Source organism: Babylonia areolata, chromosome 35 (genome assembly GCF_041734735.1).
Source record: "Babylonia areolata isolate BAREFJ2019XMU chromosome 35, ASM4173473v1, whole genome shotgun sequence".
Lineage (NCBI taxonomy): Eukaryota > Metazoa > Mollusca > Gastropoda > Neogastropoda > Buccinidae > Babylonia > Babylonia areolata.
Window position 1 is genome coordinate 19239948 of NC_134910.1, and position 19062 is coordinate 19259009.

At 40.1% G+C, this 19062-nt stretch overlaps 2 protein-coding genes across 4 annotated transcripts in view; one reads left to right on the top strand and one right to left on the bottom strand.

The window, feature by feature from the left end:
- The window catches only part of LOC143277838 (uncharacterized), a 32877-nt gene extending 27872 nt beyond the window's left edge, over positions 1 to 5005 (bottom strand). For all 3 annotated transcript variants that reach the window (XM_076582752.1, XM_076582751.1, XM_076582750.1), the window contains exons 1-3: positions 4946 to 5005; positions 1551 to 1728; positions 757 to 973 (exon numbers count right to left, since the gene is read on the bottom strand). In XM_076582752.1, coding sequence (XP_076438867.1) covers positions 757 to 973; positions 1551 to 1694 — 361 coding nt within the window. In that variant the 5' untranslated portion in view covers positions 1695 to 1728; positions 4946 to 5005. The remainder of the gene's footprint in view (positions 1 to 756; positions 974 to 1550; positions 1729 to 4945) is intronic.
- A 259-nt stretch (positions 5006 to 5264) lies between these two features.
- The window catches only part of LOC143277745 (carnitine O-palmitoyltransferase 1, liver isoform-like), a 58890-nt gene continuing 45092 nt past the window's right edge, over positions 5265 to 19062 (top strand). The window contains exons 1-2 of the mRNA XM_076582648.1: positions 5265 to 5515; positions 16946 to 17103. Coding sequence (XP_076438763.1) covers positions 5370 to 5515; positions 16946 to 17103 — 304 coding nt within the window. The 5' untranslated portion in view covers positions 5265 to 5369. The remainder of the gene's footprint in view (positions 5516 to 16945; positions 17104 to 19062) is intronic.

The window sequence follows — 19062 nt, forward strand, 5'->3', positions numbered from 1 at the left end:
GCAGTTATGATAGTGAAAAGCAGCTTGCTGTATTTTGAAAACACTGTTTGTGACCAGCCATGTCAATTTTGTGTTGCATGTGATGCAGTGTTGCTTTGTTGTGCTGCTTGTCACTGGCATAGAGAACAGAAATGAGACATGGGTCAAGGGGAAATTGTTGGATGTAAAAAAAAAAGAAAAAAGAAAAGAAAAAGAAAACTTTAAAGTATTCAGCAAAACTTGCAGCATTCTTAAAAATTCAATACTGTCAGTCCTGACTGAATTCAAGAATGTTTGTTATCATCCTCATTCAGCATTACAGGGGAAAACTGGTGACCTCAGTTTCATGTTTACAGTAAGTTCCTGTTACTGTCTTTAGTGTACTGTTGTTGGGTGTGGTGGTGGTTTCCACTCCCAAAACACAGGGACACACACACAGTCAGGTTCCATGACTAAGTGATTACTGTTGTCAGTAAGTTAGCAGAGTAAGCGGTGTCTTGCATAAATGCTGAATAGGAGCAGGCGCTACTGAAGAACACCATAGTGACTTAGAGGCAGTGCATTCTCTCCTCTGGTGTGTAGCCTCCTGGTGACCTGGCACTGATAGTTCCTGTGGGCTGCTGGCTCTTAGACTGCAGCAGATGACCCTGGTTGTGGCTGTGAATGGGGGCACCTAGTATGAGCAGTGTGAGAGTAATGCCACTGAAATGGTGCAGATGGGGATCGGAGGTGGTTGGGTGTTGGGCAGCAACAACAACAAAAATCCTGATGACTTACATGAACTTGGCTGTCTAGCAAAGTTTGCCGCTGCTGCTGCTGCTGCTGCCTCTGCTACCTGTCTCTCGGCTTCAGCTTTGGCTGCAGCTTGCCTCTCAGCTTCCGCTTTGGCTGCAGCTTGTGCAGCTGCAGCTGCTCTGGCAGCCTCTGCCTTGGCCTCTTCAATCTTTTTCTGGGCCTTTTTAAACTCTTCCTTGGCCTTCCTGGCCGCTTCAATCTGTCATCATGTACAGGTTTCTATACTGCACTGCTTGTTTAGCATTACTGATCATCAGCATAATCACTCAGTGACAGATGAAATTCAAAGGGATTTTTCTAAGGAAAAAAAAAAAAAAAAAAAATCACAGAAAATCCTGACCACCTGTCCTTCAATACAGAAAATCTGATGCCTTATGGCCTTTATGCTGATGCTTATTGTTCTGGGCTTGTTGTGAGAAAAATTACTGCATCAAGGGTCCTCCTATCAGGCTGAATAAAATTTACCATCCTCACAACCATCCACACAAATCAACACCACATGCATACACATGCAATTAATATTTTATTTATCCTCCTACCTGGGTATATGAAATTCGTATCTACCATCACAATCATCCTCACAAACTGACAAACTATTCCCATTCCTGGCTGAGTGAACTCATTCCTACCTGGCAAAGAGAAATCATGTCCACCATCACAATCACCCCCACACACTGACATTCTACCCCTTACTTGGCTTAGTAAAATTGATACATCAAGACAACCATCCACATATATACCATATCTACACACACGTACACTCCATGATACCATACCTGGCTGGGTGAAAGCACATCATCAACGCATTCCATCATCAACTCCACTCCTGTGTTGTACAGCATGGGGTTAATCACAGCACCCCCACTGCGACGTCGCAGCCCGTATGAGGTTCCTGACCCTCCTCCCCGTGGCCGCCCCATCTCTGCTGATGGCTACCACACTTGCTGTGTCAGACTGAAACAGCACACAACTCTCCTCAGGTGACAAGACTACATCTGGGTTTAAGGCTCCATAGCCTTTGTAAGGCCACTGAAGTAGTGAATTCATATTCATTATGTCAAGGGCTCGGCACAGGAAGGCGAGGTCCAATCCTCCTGCTATTTTAATCTTCCCTTTCATACCTGGGCGGAGTGAGGAATATAGGAGTAAAGTGCTTTTCAAAAGGACATGACTCCAGATCAATAGGAGACCTCAGGCCTGCAACAAGCAACACATCACTGGTGAACACTGGATCAATGCCGAACCAGTTCTGTGACAGTGCCTCCAAGACTAAACTATTTAAAAAAAAAATTTTTTAATTAAAAAAAAGAAAAAGAAAAAAAATCACTAATATTTTTTGTGGAATTACTATTACCAGACCTATTCACCACAAACAGTGGTTGATACTAATTACTATCTGCTGCAGTGAATCCAAAACTTAACCTGAATGCATTAATTTTAAGACACTGGATCAATGCCAAACCAATTATGCCACAATTCCTCCAAGATTAAACTAACTAGAGAGAGAGAGAGAGAGAGAGAGAGAAGTCACGATGTTTTTGTGGAATTATAATTATCTGGCCCATTCACCACAAGTAGAAGTTAATACTACTTATTATCTGCTGCAGTGAATCCAAATCTTAACCTGAATGCATTTAAGATATAACACATTTTTAACCACAGACATGGGTCTGTCATGCCACTGTCTGTAACTAGAGCAACTGTTACTCTATGACTACTGTACTTGTACAAATAGTAATCAAAGATATTCAGTAAGAAGACCGAGAAACAGAATGGAGAGGTGAGACAGAGAGAGTGAGAGTGAGTGGGAGTTTCTCTATTTGTGTTACTCTTGTATTAGCCTGCATTATTTGTATGCTCAAACAGTTTCATTTAATTTTCTTACAGAATACTGACTGTATACAACACATATACATACACAAATTTATATGAAACATTGAAAAAGAAAAAAGAACTCTCAATTTATATCAAATGAATTCTAATAATAATTCATACCGCGCCCATCCACATTAACTGCTCCTGGCACTTTACAAAAGATCAATTTTATGTATTTGAACACACAAACACTCACAGTGCTCCACTGCATGCATGTACATGAGCCAAGATATACAGCTGATTCTGGATAAGTCAACCCCTGGCAACCAATAATCTACTAACGCAATGGTCCATACCTCAGAGAATAATGTATAATATATAAAATTATATATATTGTATTGTATTGTATTGTATTGCTCTTTTTGTCACAACAGATTTCTCTGTGTGAAATTCAGGATGCTCTCCCCAGGGAGAGCGCGTCACTGCACTACAGTGCCACCCATTTTTTGTATTTATTCCTGCAAGCAGTTTAAAAAAAATTGTTTTTCCTATCAAAGTGGGGTTTTCTGGGGGTTTTTTTTTCAACAGAATTTTGCCAGGAACAACCCTTTTGTTGCCGTGGGTTCTTTTACGTGCGCTAAGTGCATACTGCACACGGGACCTCAGTCTATCGTCTCATCCGAATGACTAGAGTCCGGACCACCACTCAAGATCTAGTGGAGGGAGAGAAAATATCGGCGGCTGAGCCATGATTCGAACCAGCGCGCTCAGATTCTCTTGCTTCCTAGGCGGATGCGTTACCTCTAGGCCATCACTCCACATTTCATATACATACATACATATACATACATATAATGATATACATACCAAGACAACAACACAAATTACAGATATGAATAATCACACACACACACACGCACAAAATCTGCCTTACACATGCACATGTACACACACACTAATGCGCGCACACACACACAGTAAACATCCACCCACATGATTTCAGTAGAAGAAATAAATTGGGGTGAGTGTATAGCCACAAGTGCAAGCAAAACTAAGCTGTAAAGTCACCCACAAAAACAAAATAACAATGGTGTTGCTTTTGTTATTGTAGGACTTAGTCTGACAGTACTTTATTACATCTGCAAGTAAAAGAAAAATACCTGTCAAATGTTTTGCTGTATGTAAGATTCAAAGGTTATCATTGCTTATAGTGGAAACAGAATAAAAACGATCAACAGGCGCAACAGCTGAGTGGTTTAAGCGTTGGACTTTCAATCTGAGGGTACCGGGTTCTAATCACGGTAATGGCGCCTGGTGGGTAAAGGGTGGAGATATTTCCGATCTCCCAGGTCAACATGTGCAGACCTGGTAGTGCCTGAACCCCCTTCGTGTGTATACGCACGCAGAAGATCAAATACGCACGTGAAAGATCCTGTAACCCATGTCAGTGTTTGGTGGTTTATAGAGACATGAAAATACCCAGCATGCATGAACCACAACAGAGTCATCGGCAAGTCGATGTTGGTCGTGTAACGGAAAGAAGAAGAAGAAGATATAAATTATGATTTACTTAACTGTCATTTGTAATTTGTAAGAATTATATCAAATCCGATTGCAGAGTCGAATGTGGTATTCACATCTGGTGAGCGCATATTCTACATACCTCATCCAGTTTTAATGGGTGGCTTGCTCTAAAAACAACAACAAATCATTACTCGACTTCCTGCAAAAATGTTCTTTCACTTCAGTACAAATACGAAAGTCTCTCTCAGTCTCGATGAAATACGCTTCGCATCAAACATCGTGACATCAATAAGGAGAAGTTCAGAAGGGTGATCATGGACTTCATAATTCTGAACACATAAACAGGTTGTTCAAGCATGAATATCGGAATAAACAAATCTATATTTGGAGCCCAAAGATCTGTCCAGAAATCGAAAGAACGGATCCAAGTTTGCCGAAACCCATCATGGCGGCGTCCATGTTCGGTAACTCCAAGAGAACGTTCCCGCTAGATGAATTCGTTCATTTTATTTTGATACCGTGTGCATCAAGGATAGCTGCCACGAAATTAAAAGCAACATACCTTTGTACAAAAATCAATGCCTTGTGGATTTTAATACACACCTAAATGAAATCACTCTAAATATATCTTAATTAAAAGCCGCGTGCTTAAAAATAGTAAATAAAAACAATCGAAGAATCCAACATGGCCGAAAGATCGGTGGTACGAAACAGTAAAATAACGATTAAAGCCATCCTATGGGCAAAATGAATTAATTTTGCTATGCATAATGTGGCTTATCTGCTTATTCATCGAAATTCGTTAAAATTTTGCAAATAAAACCCGACTTACTGTGATTTCTTTCAAAGAATCTGCGGGCCCAAGAAAGAACCGCAACCACGAACCACGCTTGATGATAGTCACGTGATTAAGAATCGGGGGAAACTATTTTGTACCGTGAAAATTAGCATGATTCATTTTATATCTTAGTTGTGGTAGATTGCTTTATTTGACTTCTTTTCATCGTTGACAGCAAGCAATAAGATTTTGTGTGCAACAAAATTTTGAGTGTCTATTAGAGACGTTATGGTTTAGAGATAATTAATCTGAGGGCATTTTGTTGTGGAGAGTAAAACGTTGCTCTGCGCGCAAGACGCTTGAGGCCGACGATTGCAGAACAGAAGGGACGTGGTTGGAGTCGCAGACAGACGACAGACTATGCACTAACTGTATTGGTGATCAGCGAAAGTCTCGTTGATAAAAAGGTGCTGCAGCCATGGCGGAAGCACGGAATATGGTCGCAATGGAAACTGACGAGGGTCACACAAAGCAGTATCAATATGAATCTGATCTGGGAAGTCTTTGGCATGAAACCTACATTCTGTGGATGCGAACAGCAAAGCGCCGTTATTATCGTATCAGGTGAGTCCCTTGGTGTTATAAGTAGATCTCTACAATAAAATGCTGTTTATTCATGTAAACCCTGGCCCCTCATCATCCACCCTTCCTTTCTGACAAACAGATCAGACAACTGCTGAATACAATAAATGCTGATGTATTGCTCGATAGTTGTTGAACTTGGAATCGATGAAAGGCAAATGTAGTTTTCACGCTGAGGCCTGTTGTTTTAGAATTATTATTTCATGTTGTCAAAACATAACACTTTTCTTTTGATTTAAAAAAAAAATTCGTTTAATGATTTTAGTATGAACTCAATATGATCAAAGATATTCCCGTACCCAATTCCTCAGTGATAAAAAAACAACAACAACAGGGAGAGCTGAACAATACAAGGTCTTCAGAGAAGAAGCCAGTCAAGTGTTTCAGCCCTTAGCTCAAGTGTGAACTGAATATGAGCAGAGATACCCAACTCCTTACAATTTATACAAAGTTATTCAAAAAAATGTTAAAAAACAACATTTTTCTATTGCGTTTTGTAAAGGACCTACATTGAATGATTTGAATACAATAAGAATGATTGTCAAGACTGTGTTTATAAAATGCAATTTATCAAAAATAACTATTCCACTTAGGGGAATCTATTCAAGTATTCATGTATGCAGAGCTTCAGACTGGCTGGGGAAACAAAAACCATCTATAGGCTACATGATCCCCAGCAAGTGAAAGTGAGGGTCCAAAATACAAAGGTCATGGGTCAGTCAAACTGCATGCATTTTTTATGTTTCCACTGAGCAACAGGAAAGAACTGCATGCTCAGCAGGCCTACACACAGAGAAACAGAGGAAGATGACATTGGAAGTATCTGAAGATAAAATTTGTCGGTGACTCAGGTGCACTGCCAGTCTGAAGCCCTGTATTTTATTATTCATTTTCAGCTTAGTTCAGAGATAGTGGAGACTCGTGATTGTAATGTTGGTCACGTCTACCAGGAACATTATTACACGCATACACACACTCACATGTGCGTGTGCACTCACACACACGCACACACACACATACACACACACACACACACACACACACACACAGTGCAGTCTCACACACACTAAACATATGCATGTATGTATATCATGTGCACAATCACACATACAAATTCACAGTCTCATTCTCACAAATATAAACACAAGCACAACACTCATCACACACTTTAGTGATGACACACATATTTAAACATGCATTCTATACATGCACAATCACACATATATATAATCCACACACACACACACACACACACACACACATATGCTAACACTGTAATAGGTCTGGAGAATTGGTCTGATACAATATCGGTCGGTCAGAGTATGTATGATGACAACAGTGGATCTTTCACTGTCTCAGTCTGTCACTCTTTTGACCTCCTTCATTCTTTCTACCTCCTCAGCTATTTTTCTTTTCCTCTGATCAGTTGCACCCTGACTGAATTTGCTTACTGTCCATTTACCACTCACTACAGACACCAGGCTCCAGACAGCATGTGACTTCACAGAGCCAGATATATATAATGAACTGATTTTAAAAAAGGTTAATAAAACATTGAAATTCATTATTTTATAATTTGATAACTTCAACATGGGTTTATGATTTGAAGTTTAAATTTTTTTTTTTTAAACAAACTTTTATTCATGACTGAGAACTGAATTTAAAACAAAGACCAAAAAAAAAAAAAAAAAAAAAAAAGGACAACATATGGCCCTTCTTTCATGCAGTATAAATGATCAGAATGATGCAAGACACCAATCACCTCTAAACAGAACATCAGAAATAGAAGCAGTTCTTTCCTTATAACAGACTAAGGGAGGGAGGTAGTAATCGAAGGTGTGTAATGTGTATCAGTGATGGAATGGCAAGGGTGAGCCTATTTTTGGTTTTCTTGTAAAATATTTCAATGAAGTGAGAATGACTGATATAATTATGGTTCACTCACATTGCAGTAGAATAAAGGTTAAAGGCCTCATACTGTCAAAGCCTTTTATGACATCAGGGCAGTGAATTCATGTTCATTGTGTCTAGACTCTAGGGTTAAGCATAGGATAGTGGGGTCCAATCCTCTCCTCCTGCTGTTATAACCTTCCCCAACTAAAGTCAGGTACCGTACCTTTTTCTACCGTGCAAACAAAAAAATCCAAAAAACAAACAAAAATCAGGAAGGAGATGGGGAGGGGGGGGGGTGTTGGGAGGGGGAGGGGGTACTAGGGGGCACAGACTACGTTGGATGTTTTGTATTGTACACAGTACACAACACACACACATGCATGCATACATGCACAAACACACAGAGAATCACTCACTTACAGATAGTATAAACTGATTGAGAGGGACGGAGAGAGAGAGAGAGAGAAACTGAAGGGCATAAGTCTGGATTAAACAAACAGACATTGCAGTTTGCTGCCTGTGCTCTTTCCTTAATGCCTATCTGCCTCCATAACTCAAGTCTGTCTCCATGGTAACCAAGGATAGCAACTCTTATCAATATTTCTTTTTCCAAGTCAGAAACGAGCATCACTTTTGGCTGCATTGATCAATATTGCTTGCTTTTGGCTGCAGTATTCAATGTCACTTGTTTTCAGCTGCATTAATCAATTACTGAACTGCATAGTCAGAGAATCCATAGATGATTGTTGTAATTGTTCTGCCATTTTGCCATTCAGTGGCGCTGCACCCCACTCCACCCCTTTCTTTCCCCAAAGCCACACCCAGGTTTGTCTTCTAAACAGTCCAAAAGCAGGCAGTCCACAAGAAGGGCATGCCAGTGTTAGGATGTAAGGAGGCCACACATCAGATAAAACGCTGCACCACTGCTGAGTCAGTTTAGTGAACAATCTTTGGAATTCATTTTAAGGATACCCCTGAAAAATTGTTCTCGCTCTTGCAAGAAACATCTGACTGCTTCCTGGACATTAAAAACTGGATGACTCTAAATAAGTTACAATTAATGCAGACAAAACCAAAGCAATGGTCATACTACATAGGAACTAAACAAAAACTCTCTTCCATCACACCTGACAAAATCAAACTTGGCAGTACATCCATCCCTCTTTCCAGCTCAGTCAGGAACCTTGGCGTTGTCTTTGACAACACACTGTCCATGCAAAAATTTATCAGTCAGACATGTCAGTCCTGCTACCATCAATTGCGACACATCAGTTCCATTCGGAAATATCTGTCCACCGACGCAACATCAAGACTTGTCGTTTCTCTCATTTTCTCTTGCATTGACTTCTGTAACTCTCTTTTTTTGTCTGGTTTGCTTGCTTGCATTGACTTCTGTAACTCTCTTTTTTTGTCTGGTTTGCTTGCTTCATCCATTCAGTTTCTTCAGTGCATACAAAACTGTGCTGCCTGTCTCATCCTTTAGAAAGAAAAGATCTGAGCACATCACTCCTCTTTTGCAACATCTCCATTGGCTCCCTGTTTCACACAGAATAAAGTATAAGATCAGCACTCAATGTTATAAATGTATTCACAAATCTGTCCCTCCCTGTCTTTGTGGCTGCCTTCGCCTCTACACTCCATCTCACTCTCTACAATCAGCTTCGGATCTACTCTGTTTACGCATACCCAGATTCAAATACTCCACTGTTGGAGGCCATTCTTTCTTTGTCTCTGGACCTTGCATTTGGGATGAACTTACTCTTTCGCTTGGTCAGGTCTCCACACTCAGCTCTTTCAAGTTTGGCTTTAAAACCCACCTCTTCCCAAGGTAGCCTCCCTCTCCTGCCTCTTCCTTGTCTTCAGTTTCTTCAGTTTTAGAGTTATGCATGTGTGTGTATGACTGATGTGAAAGCACTTTGATTTGTCTCTGCACAAGATTCAGTGCACAAACAAAAACAAAAACAGTTTGAATTGGCATAAAAGTTGAATTGGACGGAGTGAACAGTACTCATGAATAAGACAACACAGAAGAAGCAAAAAGAATACATATAATATATATATATATATTATATATATATATCATTATATGTGTACTACATCAGCCAGAAGAGATAAACCAGTGGTAATCAAAAGGGCACACAGTGCATATTATTGTTACATCTGCACCCCTTTGATCTTTATGCTGGCACCCTTGCCTACAGCTTATCTGTCACTCCTCCTCATGCCGGGGCCACTATTCACAGTCTATTGGCAGTGGAGTTCTATTATTATGCACAGCTACTTGCGGCAGCAGGGTTCAAAATACTCACCCATCTTTTTGTCCAGGACAACTAGGTGGAAATGCTCTCTCCACTTGTCCATTGGGCAACTTGTTTCTGACTGTCAATGAAAGGTGAATGAGCAGTCAGCTTCAGTACAGACTTCCTATCTCCCCCTTTTCACTTCAACACTTTCAGCCTCAAACCCCAGCCAGGTTTTCGGTTTCCTGTAATTTTTTTAATACTTTTTGTAATGAATGATGTCCTGATTTGTCATTACACTACTGGTGCAGTGGTTGTTACTTTTACTTATTAACTGTCTCATTACTTAGGGAGGGCAAGTGGAAATTTGGGAGACAAGTAGATTTATTATTTTTATGTACTTGTCCCCAGGACATCTAAAAGTTATCTCATGATATCTGGGAATTTCTAGCCTAGAACAAGCAACCTATCTACTATTGTAGGAAACTACAGATCATTCTTGCCTTTTTTATTTTTTAATTTTTTAAAGGAACCTCAGCAAGAAGTGGAATGGTGGCCTGGAGGTAATGCACCTGGCTAGGAAGTGTCTATATATCTATGGGTGTAAGTCTCATATGGACCAGGATTTTTACCCACCCCTTCATTAAGTTTTGGGTGGTGATCTGGGTACTAATCTCTCAGATGAGAGGATAAACTGAGGTCCCATGTGCAGTATGCATTTCATGTTCAAAAGAACCTATCACAACAAAAGTTTTATATATATATATATATATAATACTGATAAAATTCTGTAGAAAAATCCACTTTGCCAGTTAAATAAATTATACACTTTTAGACAGAAAAAAGAACAAGAAAAGAGATGGCATCGCACTGTCGCATGCTCTCCCTGAGAAATAATAATAATAATAATATATTGTACTCATATGGCGCAAACTCCCCATATAATGGACTCTAAGCGCCTCGCATGAGACAATACATATTTAATAATGCATTATACCACATGAGCACATGAGGACATAGAAGTAGAAAAACAAAAATCTATACTCCAATACAATATTACAGATTACAGATACAAATAATCGCAGGAAAAAGAAATCTGTGACAAAAATTAATTAGTACAATACAAAGCAACACAAGATATCCAACACAAACATTTCACAGCCAGCTCCATGAAGACCTTGTTCTGAGAAGTTCCTCCGGGTGCTGTTTTCAGTTCCTCAACTTCCTGAAGGAAGTGAATGTTTTAACTCAATTTAGATTTTACCATGACTGAAGAACTCCAAGACATGATAGGTTTGGTCTTTTTAATGTCATTTTAATAGACCTTTTACTGGTTTTAGCACTGTTTGGTTTATCTTTAGCTGGGTTAGAGGGATTCCAAGTCCTGAAAAATTGAAATAGCCCTGTTGTGGTCAGCTAGACTGTTGTATAAGTAACAGGATTTAATATGAAGATATATTTTGTAACAGCTTACCCAAGTTTTCTTCTTTTCCATATATTTATGTAATATAAATGAATGTATTTTTGGTGTGTGTGTATATATTAAATTTTTAATACATTTATTGTATTCATGCAGATTTAGCAAAGTCCACGGGGCCTGTTTAGCCATGTCAGATTCTTGTTCCAGGGTCTGGGGTTTGATTCTCACTTAAAATACCCAGGTTTGAAGAGAGTTAACATTTATGCAGACTTTAATCCCCTCTAAGTCCTTTGGTTGATATTTTAAACTGAGGTCTTTCGAGTGAATGCATGCATAAAAAAAAAATCTTTTTCACAGAAGAAGCTGGTGGGATGTATGACACTAAAACAAAACGTGCACATTGGTGTCATATTTAGACATCATCCCTGAAGATGAAATGTGGCTGCCAAAATGGTGGGATTAAAAACAGTTGCTTTTTTATCTTGTGCAAAAATGTGACCAATGGTGGATCTGAGATTTCAGGCTGAGGAAGAAGGAGAAAGAGAGATAAGTTTAAATGCACATTAATTTCCGTTTTCTTGGGGCAGGGTGGCTGGTTTAGACAGATTTTGGGAAGACCAGTTCCAAGGGGGTTGAGGCTGCTGGTTTACTTTTGATAACTTCATTGAATTCCAAAATACAGACTGTATAGTGTATACATACTGCTGCTGTCGGAATCAGTATCATTATCACTGTCAGCCACAGAAACATTTATTGCTGTTGGTCCTGTGTATGTTAGAAATCCTGATCATAGATTCAGGAAAGGCACACACTAAGACATTGCAAGTTGGTGCTGACAAAGTCTAACATGACAAAAAGTATGATATATAATTTTGAAAAATAAAATGCATAAAAAGAAAATCTTGGTATGCATGTAAAACTGCAAAACATCTTATTTGTACTTAGTTATATTGTAGCTGTCCCCCCCTCTTTTCTCTTATTTGAATTTCCCTGACCATAATTTTTTTTGTACTCCTGGAAGGAAAAAAAACAGACAAAAAACTGAATGACACATTAAGGACAAAGCAGCAAGGCAAGACTTGACATAGTAAAGATCTTTGTCCCTCCGTCCCTGCTCATTGCCACACATTCAACTTTTATTTCTTCCCATGTGACTGTTTGAAGGTCAGAGAGAGAGAGAGAGAGAGAGAGTTGGACTTTCAGTGAATAATCAACCCAGACCCTGTGACATGTCTTTGTTTTCCACAAAGGAGGTGAAGAAATGTGAAAAGTCTTTGTTGTATATATATATATATATATATATATATATATATATATATATATATAAGGTTAGGGGTGTGGGTTTAAAAGTCCCTCATTGATAGCCAATATAAACCCCTGAAGATACAATGGTATCTCTTCATTAGTCTTGTGAATTGTGTTTTTATAGTTTTAATTATTGTGCTTTTATGACTGTTTATGATTCTTTTATATGTTGCCATAGCATTTTGTTTGTTTATTCAATTCATTTAATACTGGATATGTAAAGCGTTTTGAACTTGTATTAAAGTGCTGTATAAAATTAAAAGAAATTATTATAATCATTATTGACACAAACTGTTTGGAGTTTGGACCCTGTCACAGTGTATTATTGAGTCAGTCTTGGTGAATTTACACCCCACAGAAATATGTTGAAAAACCTTTTTTCCTCATGTTTTGTGTTTCTTTTCATTGCATTTAGTGAGCTCTGTCTTGTTTCTGACTGTAATTATGCAATTTTAAATGATGTCTTAAATTATGACGAATTTGTGTGGCTTGAGCATGTCTGCACAGTTACTTCAACTTGTTCAAGGTAAATTTATTCTGCATGCATGCAAGCTTAAAAGTACACTTATTTATGCATGCTTGCATATGTGTGTGTGTGTGTGTGTGTGTGTGTGTGTGTGTGTGTGTGTGTGTTATTAGTTTACACACACAAACATGTGCACGTGTGCACACACATGCACACAAACACACACATCCACACACACACACACACACACACACACACACACACACACACACACACACACACACACACACACACACACACATACACAGAGTCACCCTGGCTGACCTATTGTACAGTCCTGAAGTTCTATATAATTGGTATGCAACCTTGAGTAACAGCTGAGGAAGAGCATGCAGGTAGATATAAAGAAACATGTTTTAGACTTGATACTGGATAATTTTCTTTCGTTACTAAAATAATTTGTTTTGACACATAACAATAGGGCTTTTTGCCTTCTTTGAAAGTGGCTTTTTACAAGACCAGAGCAGATCAGATCCCAAACCCTTGCACACACACTCTCGCAATCTTTCACACACATACGCACGCACACACACACACACGTCTACACACTCTCTCTCTCTCTCTCTCTCTCTCTCTCTCTTTTGCATAACACTCTCTCGATCTTTCACACACACTCTCTCACTGTTGCACACACACACACACATTCTCTCTTTTTCTTTCTCACAATTTCTCTTGCACTATATTTCTCTCTCACATGCTAGCTCTCTCTCTCTCTCTCTCTCTCTCTCTCTCTCTCTCACACACACACATAAACACACACACACAAGTCTCATTCCCCCTCCTCCCTTCCAGTTCCACTCACACAAAATGACATCTTCTCCCCCACACCCTCTCCATTTTACTGTCCTTTCTCCACACTTCCAAAGTCCAGTGCGTGCTGGTTACTGTTTGTTTATCTCCCATCATCACGCAGCAGCTCATCAGTTATCAGCAAATCACATGCCATCACGTTGCCCTCTGAAACCTGTCACCACACTTACGCTTGACCTTGACCTCTGATGTCATTGCTTTTGTTCCAAATTGTGTCATCACTTCACCAACTGGCTATTTTTGTATCCTGGATTCTGGGACCAATTTTAACATCAGTGTTTACACAAGTGCACTTTTTTTTTTTTTTAAGGGATATTATGTGGGTTTTTTTGTTGTTGTTTTTTTAATCCTAAATCTGGGGACTTGTTTTAATTTCAATTTTTTTCGTGTATGTTTTGGAGTGACATTGCCTTGTTAGTATCCTAGATTCAGGGACATGTAGACATCTGTCTTTAAGCTTTATGCATATTTTGAAGCAAAATTACCTGTGGTAGGTAATTTCCAGTTTTTTGTTTGTTTGTTGTTGTTTTTTTGTTTTTTGCTGCCCCATCATCTGCACCGTTTCAGTGGCATTACTCCCACGCCGCTCATTTAGATTCCCCCATACACGGCCACACCCAGGTTCGTCCTTTGCAGTTCCAGCGTCGGCAGTCCACAGGGAACCATCCATGTTAGATCGCCAGGAGGCCACACACCAGAAGAGACCCTGCACTGCTGCTGAGTCACTTCGGTGGTGTTCAGTGGTGTCTTTTCTGTTTTAACATACTTAGGACACCACCTACTAAGCCCCCTACTAACGACAATAATGGCTTATTTGCGGAGCCAGACTGAGTGAGCGTCCCTCCCAGAGTGGAGACCGCCACCACATCCCTCAAACAATAGCCCCCCATGAATCTGCCGACACTGACGACATTGACAGGACTCACCCCAAGCACGGAAGTGGAGGGGTATCAAAACTGAGGTCACCATGAGAGCAGGGCATGAAAGGCCACAGACTTTGAGACTATTTTGTTTATATTGATGACGATGAAGGAGGAGGAGGAGGATGACGATGATGATGACGATGTTGCTATGGAGGTCCATTTTGGTTTGGGACTGCGTGACAAGGCTGTACTCTACGCTTCCTGTCATAATGATATCCCAGTGTTAACCAGGCCCGAGAGATACAGACACTTGCAGTGTTGGTCAGGTAATTAGAGTAACACACCCAAAGACGCATCCTTGAAGTGGATGACACTCGACTGTGTGGTCCCAGTCTCCCCATTTAAGCCCACAGCACACTCAACTCTGGGTAGGAGCCGGCCACGGGCCGAAAAACCCACCTCCACTGGGATTCGAACCCGCGTCCTCCCAGCCGTCAGTCCGCGACGCTAACCACTTCGCCACGGCGGCTAGTTAATTTCCAGTTTTAGTTTCCTAAATTTCAGGGACCTATTTTATTACCCCCTTGGTGACAATGTCATCACTTTGCACTCAGGCCATGTTCCGATAATCAGACATGTGGATTAATAGAATATAGTATCACTATAATGAACTATTACAAACGTGAATGTCTCTGATGGGTGCTATCGTACCCTAGAAGTGAATATAGGTGGTCTTCAAAAGGTACAAGTCAGACAGGTCAAATTATGTCTGCTCAGACCAGATAAACAGAGAGAGAGAGAGAGAGAGAGATAGATCAAGCAGGTTTAGACTTGAGTGTGATAAGTTGGGTATCAGTTGAACTTGGGAGAGAAAGGTTAGGGGAATATCATTATCAGAAGCAGGATGAGTTGGGAAGGGTAAAAACTCCACACACACACACAAGACACACACACAAGACACACACACACACACACACACACACACACACACACACACACACACACACACACACACACACATATACATTCACACACACACATGCATACATGTGTTCACACACACACACAGGAAAATCTCCAGAACTTGAGGTTTGGAAGATCATAACTGTATTATGACGCACATGCTTTGCTGTTGTGTGATGAATAAATTATGTATTCTCTCTGACATCACATGCCTTGTTAATTCTTTTTTGTGTGTGTACACATGCTTGTATGAGTGTGGCATCAGTTGCATGCAAGCCACGGGCCTTGTTTACACTTATGATCTAATTGCTTGAATTGTCAGCTCATAAACCATTCTAAGACATTGCCAACATGGCACATTCATGTGAAACTGACATTGCCAACATGGTACATATATACATGTGAAACTGATTCCTGTTGAAAATTAGGTTTAAAGGTTAAAAGTTCCTTAGCCTCTGACACTTCCAGCCATGGGGGCAGTAAATTCATAAATCCTATCCACTGTTGAGAGATTTGGCATTGGAAGGTGGGTGCCCAATCCTCCTCTCGCACCACTTTAACCTTCTGTGACCCAAGTCAGGCACTCATTAACACCTGGGTGGAGTGAGTAAGTAAAGTGCCTTTCCCCAGGACACAACCCCACGGTGAAATGAGGCCTCAGACTCTAACACTGGATCAGAAGCCCCACACCCAACCTGATTCAGCCACAACATCAAGATATAATGTAAAATTTCCAAAATACTAGAACACAAAACAACAACACCTGATGAGACGATGAAACAAGGTCTGTTGAGGTCTCTTGTGCAGCGTACCCTTGTCCTTAGCAAAATTATGTAGAAAAATCAACTCTGACAGTAAAATAAATTCACTGGCTGTTAGGAAAAAGAGAAGGAAAAAAGGGTGTTGATGCTCTGTGGCGACACCCTCACCCCAGGGAGAACAGACAGGATTTCACACAGAAATCTGTCATGACAAAAAATATTATGATACAGTGTTGTGCAATTTGTGCATTACCAGAAGCCATATTACAAGTAATTTCAAGTATAATGATATTTATAGAACTCCATACTTTGCAAAGTCATGTTGCAAAACATTAGTCTATGGCTATGGGAGTCAGTCCCTGAATCCAGGGTGGAGACATTTACTTACAAAATAAAGGTGGCTGTATGACCTGTGTGTATTCTGCTACTTGCAGTCTTCCCTGACATCCCTAAACAGTTTGTCACATGCACCCATTTTTCAGGTCCTATTGCTGGCAGTCTTCCTCGGCAGCCTCAGGCAGAGTCCCTCCATTCCTTGCAACATGATCTCACCTGGTCCATTGTCTAATTTTAGCACTACATGGTACATTGTCTTTGTGGTTGTATGATACCTGTGTGTGTTGTGTTGCAGGAACCTTATCCGTAACGGGGTATGGCCGACATCGCTGTGGAACCTGAGTGTGGCGGTGGTGGGGCTGACAGTGGTGCAGCTATACCAACTGCCCCTGATGGGGTGGCTGGTGGCCACCCTGACCTGGGTCACTGACCACCTGCTGCCTCTGCCCCAAGGTGACGCTCTGCAGGACTGGAGAGGGGGTGGGGGGGAGGTGCCTCCAAGTGTTATAAAAGTATAAAGTTAAAGGTCCCAAAGCCTTTTCTGGCTACAGGAGCAGTGAATTCATATCCACTGTGTTTAGGGTTCAGCATAGCAAGGCTAGACCCAGTTCCCTTCTGCTGTTTCAACCTTCCCTGACCGAAGTCAGGTGTCCATTCACACCAGGATGGAGTGAGCAAAATCAGAGTAAAGTGTCTTTCCCAGGACACAACACCATCCTGAGATGGGTCCTCAAACCCTGATCACAGGTGAAAACAGGTGTGTGTTGTATGAAATTCATGGTTCCCACAAAGTCATAGAAGTCAGGAAGAAATGTTTGAAAAATATAAAGACCTTTCCCAGGTGTGGAAAAGTCATGGAAATAAATGTTGTATCCTGTTGCGTCTGGAAAAGTCTTTATTTTTCACACCTGCCACCAAACTTACAGTTTAGAAGACAATTTGCTTTTTGAAAAAAATAAACCTAAAGGTAAACTTTTTTTTTTCAGCAACAATATTGAAACACTGTATTCTCCCTTGCCCACTCTTTCTCTCAGAACCTCTCACTCTGGTAATTCTGTTGTGTAGGTGTTTGTGCATACTTGTTGGTGCACAAATAATATGTGACGTTTGGTCTTGCTAACTTCCTTTTGCAAGAAGGATAAGTCCGCCAGTGTTACTCAAGATGCAATTAGTGTTCCAATGTGTGCAAGTGTGTACTTGCAAAAACTGTAGAGCAAAGATCTTGTTATTCGAACCCTATTTTCAAAACTTTTTTTGTTTTGTTTTTTGTTTGTCATAGTAGAAATGTAAGCATTGTGAAGTGTGTAGTGAACCAGACACACAACCAACAGATATGGAGGAATGTGGTGGACAATTCTGTATGGCGCCCAATTGACTCTTCACAGACTGAAAAGAAGAAAAAAAGTGTCTGGTAGAATGGAGCTTCCTTTTTGACTCACTTGTGTAAACAAAGTGAGTCTATGTTTTAACCTGGTGTTCGGTTGTCTGTGTGTGTGTGTGCGTGTGTGTATGTCCGTGTGTCTGTGTGTCCGTGGTAAACTTTAACATTGACATTTTCTCTGCAAATACTTTCTCATTTGACATCAAATTGGGCATAAAAATAGAAAAAATTCAGTTTTTTCCAGTCATCTTGTTTAAAACAATATTGCACCTCTGGGATGGGCACAAAAAAAATAAAAAAGAAGCCTAATTATATGCAAACTGCATTTACTGTTATATTTATATTTTTTGTATTCTCTAAACTTGGCACTTTGACCTCTTATTCTGACACAACAACAAGAGGAGTCATTATTATCATTTTTTGTTCAAACAGGAACTCCTTTTGCTAGGCATGGAATTTTTATTTATTTTGCAAACGTTTTGGTGCAGATAGTAAAAAAGGGAAATTACTCTGTAATTAATGCTAGGGGAATTAATTTATCACAAGTGAGTCTTGAAGGCCTTGCCTCTCTTGTTTTAAAAATCTTTTTGTGTAAGAGTAACTCAGATAAGTTTCATATTACGAGTAATAGATAATATTCTTTCTGTAACATTCATAGCAGGAGTGGTTGACGGTTATGTCTCATATTAGACAGTGTTACAGATAATCACCTCATTCCTGTCAGAAAAGGTCATTCTATATCTGTGCTAATGATATCTAAGTGGATCCTTGGATGTGCTGACCATCTTGTTATATTGCAGTCAAGTTGACGTTTATCAAGAGAATGCTGCATGGTCACGTGACATGAAGTGCTATCTTCATTCAAAACCTGCTGAGTGACAACAAACACAGCAAGAATGATTTAGCCTTTTGCCAGTGTTGAAGTTTTTTGATTTCTGTAAAAACACTTCTCAGGGCTTCTGGTCAGTTAAAAATTTCAGGGACTATTTTATCATGGTACTTGGGGGTCCCAGAATGAAAAACTTCCATTT